The 8,021-nt window shown below is 37.1% G+C and overlaps 1 protein-coding gene across 1 annotated transcript; it reads right to left on the bottom strand.

Annotated features, from left to right (window-relative positions):
- Positions 1 to 6,072: 6,072 nt before the first annotated feature.
- Positions 6,073 to 7,031, bottom strand: LOC120418644 (uncharacterized). Its single transcript, XM_039581089.2, has 2 exons — positions 6,297 to 7,031; positions 6,073 to 6,203 (listed from the first exon to the last, which is right to left on the bottom strand). The coding sequence occupies exons 1-2, from the start codon at positions 6,938 to 6,940 to the stop codon at positions 6,080 to 6,082; spliced, it is 768 nt and encodes a 255-aa protein (XP_039437023.1). The 5' UTR covers positions 6,941 to 7,031; the 3' UTR covers positions 6,073 to 6,079.
- Positions 7,032 to 8,021: the final 990 nt, after the last annotated feature.

Genomic DNA, 8,021 nt, shown 5'->3' with positions numbered 1-8,021 from the left:
CTTAGCAAAAATCTTTAAAAATGACAGAGGACGTACCACCCTATCGTCACCAGATATAGAAAAATGGACATCGAATTCGGGACCAAAATTATCTCTTCGAGCAAAGTTTCACGAAAACCGAAGAGGGGTCGGGGCAACTGCTGTGTGGGTTGGCGAAGAATAACCCATATTCTTTTAAATTATTTTTTTTAATATTGTGATCCTGTAAAAAGTAAGTTGTTTGTTGTGTTAGTAAAATGATAATACAAAAACTCATAAATTTTCGACTAGTCAAAAATACAGACAATAAAATCTTCACAATCTCAGACCATTGCTCAAAATCCATTTGAAAACACTTTGCAAAAATGGCCAGGAAGAAAAAATAAAACTACAAATGTGATTCAGAACTCCTCTAACGTCCATAACTCACCGTTTGACCAGCGTGCGCTGCTGTCTCGGCTGCGGCTCATTGAGTTATCTGGTTCGCGATTTGGAGCGGAAGTCGCTTGGCAAAGATAAATATTTTCAGTGAATCCACGCCGCGTTCTGCTGCTGCCTACGTGTGTGTGTGTGATTATTTGCCAAGGTCTATAAACTGTGCGCCCCTCAATAAGGAATATTTCATTTTTTATAGACCGTTGCGTTTTGGCAGCGAGACGGGGTCCCCCTTCGGAAAGACCACGTGGAACGTAAAAGAAAAAATCTCGTCCGGCAAACTCCGGGGAAGGGTCCAGCACTGGGGAAGGAATGGGGCCAATAAAAATAAATTTTACCTTTTTCGCTGACGTGACAGTTGTCAGCGGGTGTAGATTTAGGGTGGGAGGTTAGAGGGAAATTTATATTTCGATGTTTGTCCCCAAATTGGATTGTCCGGGGGTGGCAGTCCTTGGCGACATGATCAGATCAGATTAATTTCACTGGGACCTAATTGAGTGGAAACATTCTGGCGATGAATCAATGTGTTAATCGGCTGCAATTAGTAAACAAATTGAGGGCTCTGGGAAGTTTTCAAAATTCTGAGAGGCAATTCTTTTTATTTTTTTATTTGGGCTTTTAAAAATCGGCCATGCCGAGTTTTCACATTAAAGATGGTCCGATTAATATTCACATTTATTTACAAAATTAAAATTTTGTTTAAATTAAAAACTGAAAAAAACTGAATACCTTTAGTTTCAAATTAAGCTCGCCTGGTGTTAATAAACATTCAGATCAATGACTTCACATTTCCAGTTAAAAAAATGGCTTTCAACCGTAGCCACGCGTCATACCGCGAAAATTGCAGCTAATATAGATTAATCAAAATTTTATAGCATTTACTGTGCGGTCACCAGCGACCACTCAAAACCACGCCACGTGAGCCTCACCCACCCACGTGTGCATAAGCTGAGCCCATGTGTGAGCAACAGAATTGAGGACCGTGGAAAAAATAGCTATCACAAGCACAAAAAAGCTCTCAACTCATTTTCACATCCTAAAAGCTGCGGGTTTGACGTTTTTTTTTCGCTACATTTTTTTTTGTCCACTGAACACGCATTTTGCAAGCAATAACACCCGGATTACAACCGCCACCACCGCGTGATGCTAGACCGGAAACACAAAGGGACACGTGGAACCCATAGGGGGGGAGGGAATGTGGGGGCGGGTCTGCGGGGAAAACCACACGCAGCAGCTATAAATAATGCCCACAGCAATGGCCGACGCGGCGGCGTTCCGTTGTAGATTTATTCGTCCAGCCAGCGATAAATTATTGTATTACTCGACAATTTTGAGTGGCAACCTCGCGGCGGAGATGTGTGGGTGTTTCGACCAAGAAGAAGATCTAGAAATCGAAGAAAAAAAATCATCCATATAGTCAAAATTGATTGATACAAATTATAAATTTGAAGCCCTTTTAAAATATAAGTCGTGATTTTAAAATTTCAATATATATTCAGTTCAATGTGAAAATTTCATAATAGGTTCATTTTTTGACATTGAAAATGGGATCAATAGTTTCCAAGATACCGTCGAATGAAAAATTACATATTATTGGGTAGCATTTAGATAGAATTAAACATTCTTTCTATTTTTAGCATTAAAATAATCTTTTTTTTTTTAATAATGAGCAATTCCAGCTCAAATCAGTAATTTTTCTGGTACTTTTGTACCCGACCCTCTCCGATTTCAATGAAATTTTGTAGACATGTTATCCTAGTTATATGGAGCCAATTGTACTTGAAATTAAAATTTGAGAAGGGCGTTAGGTATTTAAATATTTTTGTATTTTGCAATTTAAAAATTACTGTATCTCGAAGCCGTTGCGTCGTATCAAAAAGAGGTCAAAGACAAACTTGTAGGAAATTGGACGGGCTTTCTGAAAAAAAAAAAAATACACTGAAAGAAAAATACACGCCACTTGTATGAGATTTTTTTGATTTTTAAGCTTAAAAGTGAAATTTTAAGGTGATGTCACAATTTTTTTTTCGTTCAAAATTTTTGAGGAAATAGCCTTAGATGTTACAAAAAGACTCACGAAAAATGCAAAAATCATTTACTTAAACTGTTTTCTTGAAAAGTGGTCAAAACGTCAAAATTAAAAAAACGATAGTAGGAATCGATTCCCCATACAATTTTATATAAAAATCTTCATATTGGCCATTGTCCTATGCCCAATCCTGTGGCGTTAAAAATAAAAATGTTGAAAAAATAAGGTTTTTGGTGGTTTTTGACAATTTCTATATGCCATACTTGATTTTTCAGTCTCGTAAATATTTTTACCGGAAAGCTCGTCCAATTTCCCATAAGTTTGTCTTTGACAGCATTTCAATTGGATGTATGGGCTTACAGATATAAGCTTAATTACATTGCTCATAACTGAAAATAGAATATTTTTTTCAGTGTGGTAGAAACCTGGATAGTAAATAAGCTTACGTTAATATTAAAAAGAGTCAAATTAAAAAGCTGTCAAAGGCAAACTTATGGGAAATTGGACGAGCTTTCCGGTAAAAATATTTACGAGACTGAAAAATCAAGTCTGTCATATACTGCCCATGTTCGCATAAATGTCCCATATGCAAAAACAGCAAGCTGAGAAAAACGCATTTGAAGTTTGTCCCATACATAAGGCTACGTGTTAAGTTTTCGCAAAAAAACTGGATTTCCTCCTGATTTCTAGAACAAAGTACTGGATGTTATAGGCTCTTTCGAAAGAGCACACAATTTTGAACCAAACTGCATCAATAACTCGAAATCGATGAAAATGCATATGGGACATTTATGCGATCAGGGGCAGTATAGAAATTGCCAAAAACCACCAAAAACCCTATTTTTTCAACATTTTTATTTTTAACACCGCTGTAACTTCACAAGGATTGGGCATAGGACAATGGTCAATATGAAGATTTTTATATAATTTTTTTTTGAAGTTTTTACCACTTTTCAAGAAAACAGTTTTAGTAAATGATTTTTGTATTTTTTTTAGGAGAGGCATACCATCCTGCATTTTTCGTCAGTCTTTTTGTAACATCTAAGGCTAATTCCTCAAAAATTTTGAACGAAAAAAAGTTCTGACATCACATTTCACTTTTAAACTTAAAAATCAAAAAATCTCATAGAAGTGGCGTGTATTTTTATTTCAGTGTATTTTTTTTTTTCAGAAAGCCCGTCCAATTTCCTACAAGTTTGTCTTTGACCACTTTTTGATACGATGCAACGGCTTCGAGATACAGTAATTTTTAAATTGCAAAAAACAAAAATATTTAAATACCTAACGCCCTTCTCAAATTTTAATTTCAAGTACATTTGGCTCAATATACACAAAAATGGCTTATATAGACCTAGGATAACATGTCTACAAAGTTTCATTGAAATCGGAGAGGGTCGGGTACAATAGTACCAGAAAATTCCTGATTTCAGCTGGAATTGCTCTAATGTTAAACTTGAAAAAATTAATAAAACGTTCGTAATGCACTACTTCACCTTAAAAATTGGCACTCTTGGTTTACTAAAAATATTAAAAACTTAAAAAACAGGGGATTAGTCGAAATTGGGTTTTTGTAACAAAAAGTGAAGCAAAAAAAAATCGCCCAAAACTCCACGGAGGCAAGCTCGGATTAGGCTCAAAATTGTACTGTTATTTTTTTGCTTATTTGGCCATCAGGGAGACCTACGCCGTGTTTTTTTACCCTATACAACCCAACCCAAAAAAAACCTAAAAACCCTATAAGTACGTAACATACGGCCGTCATCTTCAATCAACTTAGACAATTTGCTGGGCTGATATACGGTGATTGCAGTTGTTTGTTTACCTTTGATATGGAAACGACAACTTACCGTAGATTTTGAAATTTTCCAATCCATACGTCAAGTTCCTACCTTGATTACCTTTCCCTTGTTTAAGATCAGATTCAATCAGATTCAGAGGTTTGAGGCTTGAGGTTGAGGGAAGTTGAGGTAGGCTCTTTGGTTCAGGCACCGCCAAAAAGGCATTTTTAAGTTTCATACGACCTTTTCAAATGTTACGCTGTATTTTTTGGTCCTTAAACTATGTTCCTCGTAGGCCAACTTTCATTTGCATTTTTGAAACCACCTTGAGTCAGGGGTATTTAAGGCAAAAATGAGAATTTTATTTATTGAACCTTTAATAACAAAAAGGAAATTTGACGGGTTTTCTGAAAAAAAAAAACGCACTGAAAGAAAAAACACTTAATTTCTATGAGATTGTTTGATTTTTCAATTTAAATGCCAAATTTGAAAATGAGCGCAAGATTATTATTTTTTTTCATACAAAAGACTCACGAAAAATACAGGATTAAACAACTGTCCTTAAATAAATACAAACTTACACTTTTTTCCAGGTAAACTAAGGGATAAGTTCTTTCTTGTCGAAAAAGAAACATGGCTCGGGAGGAGAAATCAACAATTCGTTACAAGTGCAAGAACGTTAAAATGTTGCGAATCGTGAAAATTAATGAGTTACCTACTTCTAATCTCAGGAAATGAGAATAACATTAATTAAAATTTATATTAATTTAATTTGTGTGGTATTAACTGCCCATGTTCGCATAAATGTCCCATATGCAAAAACAGCAAACTGAGAAAAACGTATTTGAAGTTTGTCCCGTACATAAGGCTACGTGTTGAGTATTCGCAAAAAAAAAACTGAATTTCCTCCTGATTTCTAGAACAAAGTACTGGATGTTGATGGCTTTTCTGAAAGGGTACACGATTTTGAACAAAACTGCATCAATAACTCAAAAACGATGAAAATGCATATGGTACATTTATGCGATCAGGGGTAGTTAACTTAATTATAGAAAACGCATGTATTTCCATCGCGCACCTTATATTGGCATGTCATCACTTTGGTGTTTGATTACAGCTTCAACACAGAGTTTTTATCCGATATCAAGTAACGAATAGCTCAAAGGGAAGTAAGCAAGCAAGATTCTATCAAAAACATTTATAAAAAAAAAAGTTTCAACAGTCAGAATCAGCAATTTTATGGGAAACAAGCCTTACCCGACAAACTTCGTTCTGCCATTTTTTCGATTGTTGAGGTTTTTTTTTGCTTTTTTGCTTATTCAGCCTCCTGTGATCAAAATTTGATTTTACGTAACTTTCTCCATACAATTTGCCGATGCTCTGGAATCGGTTCCAGAGTGGCCAATGTGTCAATTAGTTAGCGTATAAACCTTCCTTGGGCTTACACGAACCCAACGCAACAAAGAGCACCTCGATCCGACGCTCCGTATTGAACTGATTCGCGTTCGAACAAAACCGTCGAATTTTTTTATATTTTATGGGAAATGAATTGAATTCTCAACTTGTCAAATATACGAACATTTTCTCTAGGTGCGACTGAATAACTGGAGCAACACGAGAAAAGGGCGGATAAGCATTTTGGTAGCTGGAACTATTTCTCAAATTCCGAGCCAACAGGTAACTTTTTCACAAAACTCGATGTGTTAAACAATAGCTGGCCTTCCCAGCTACCTTTTAACGTTGCGGGTTTTGTTAAATAGTTACCTGTTGCCTCGGAATTTGCAAAATAGTTCTAGCTGTCAAAATGCTTATGCGCCCTTTTCAAATGTTGCTCCAGATAAGATTTTTTTTATTCTTTTCATCCATTCACCAGAATAAACAGTTCAAGATATTCTAAAAAGAATCTTAGGGCTTCAACAAATCTTGTGTAATTTGGTGGATCAACGTTTAGTAGGTCCAAAGATTGGGCAGATGCCAGTTTTCTATCAAGATTGAGTAAAAAAACAATAAATCAATACAAGTTCATCGAATATATTTCTAAAATAAAACCAACGTCTCCCTCACAAAAGCCTTACATCGACTTCAGGAAGAACGGCATCATCCCGACAAAACAGCTCCGCAGCAGATTCCGCGTGTTGGACTCCGTCAGCCGTACCCAGCGGGCAATGTGACCGGCGAGGAAGCAATCCATGGCGCAAACAGCGCCCATCCCGGCTCCCCACAGCCCACTTCCTTGCTTGGCCACGAGCAGGCCCAGCGCCAGCAGGTTCCCACCGTTAACGATCATCGCCACCCGGTCAAAGTGGGACTCCTTCAGCTCGGTCAGGGCCAGTGCCGTTGGGACGGACGCCGCCATCAGCAGTCCCAGGCTGGCATCGTTCCAGTCGTTCAGCAAGCCAGTTTTCCGGAACAGCTCCGCGTTCAGCAGCGTCAACGGAACAAACTTGGCCAGCTTGGAGGTGGTTCGGTTGAGCTGGTCCAGTGGCTTGGGGGATTCGGCGAAGGTGTACTCCAGCGTCCTGAGCAGGGCCTTGACCAGCAGGAACGAAACTGCGCCGTGGGCGTACGGTTCCGACTGGTGGGACAGGTGCATCAGGGAGGCCGCGCAGGACCCACTCAGCAGGAAGCTGGTCACCTCCTTACAGTGGATTTTGTTGTACACGGGGTTGGACGAGGTGGTGGCGGTGGCTTCGGTGGTAGGTTCCGGCTCGGGGTCCATGGCTTCGGGTTTTTTTGTTGCGATTTTTCCTGATGACGAAGCTCGTGGAAGTGCTGCTGACAGGAGTGTAGAATGGAATGAGGAGGTGATTCGAAAAAGCAAGGTGTGCTGTGATGGCAATGGATTTTCCAGAGTTCGAAACAGGCTTGCCACTAATACAGATTTTTCAGCACAGGCCCGAAACACAAACAATTTTTTTTTTACAGTTCAGATAATTTTGTGCAGTTTTTGTTAAATTGGCCAAAACGATAAACATTGTTAGCATCTTTTGGCATGTTCAGTTTTTGGTAAGAATATTATTCTTTAAAGTTATACTCGATTGAGTGTTTGGTATGTGCCAAAAAAATCTGTATTTTTGGCGAAAGTTCGAAGTTCGGAGTTCTATGAGATTTCATTGTCTGTTAATAAAAAAATTATTGAAATAAAACTTTAACAGTCAATCCTTTGCATAAATGTCGTTGTTGTGTTGCCTCCTAGTGTGGGAGTAGACTAGGATCGTCACGGTCTGTCACTTGAAAACATCCACCCACTTTCCGGTGGAAATCTTTGCCGGCATTCGCTGTCATCACTTTTATATGGAACATAATTTTCCTTCTTCCCGTTTTCATTAACGTCATTATTCGCTATCCTGTCCCGGCATCTTCTGTCGTCCAATTTTTTTGGTTTTGTTTTCGTTTTTTTCTGCTTTGTGTAGGCATTGTGCGCAGTGATGGAATTAAAAATTTCAGTGAAACTTTAAACAACTTTTTAGTTTTTAGTTTTTAGTTTTTAGTTTTTAGTTTTTAGTTTTTAGTTTTTAGTTTTTAGTTTTTGATTTTTAGTTTTTAGTTTTTAGTTTTTAGTTTTTAGTTTTTAGTTTTTAGTTTTTAGTTTTTAGTTTTTAGTTTTTAGTTTTTAGTTTTTAGTTTGTAGTTTTTAGTTTTTAGTTTTTAGTTTTTAGTTTTTAGTTTTTAGTTTTTAGTTTTTTGTTTTTAGTTTTTAGTTTTTAGTTTTTAGTTTTTAGTTTTTAGTTTTTAGTTTTTAGTTTTTAGTTTTTAGTTTTTAGTTTTTAGTTTTTAGTTTTTAGTTTTTAGTTTTTAGT

This window comes from Culex pipiens, chromosome 2 (genome assembly GCF_016801865.2).
Source record: "Culex pipiens pallens isolate TS chromosome 2, TS_CPP_V2, whole genome shotgun sequence".
Taxonomy (NCBI): Eukaryota; Metazoa; Arthropoda; class Insecta; order Diptera; family Culicidae; genus Culex; species Culex pipiens.
The sequence above is the reverse complement of the archived record's forward strand: the minus strand, read 5'-3'. Positions and strand labels throughout refer to the sequence as shown.

What these genes read in the sequence shown, in the direction of transcription:
- LOC120418644 (XM_039581089.2), bottom strand. Translation starts at nt 6,940, where the DNA reads ATGGACCCCGAGCCGGAACCTACCACCGAAGCCACCGCCACCACCTCG. An exon ending in CCGTTCTTCCTGAAGTCGAT is followed by an intron (nt 6,204 to 6,296) that starts GTAAGGCTTTTG and finishes CAATCTTGATAG; the next exon opens with AAAACTGGCATCTGCCCAAT.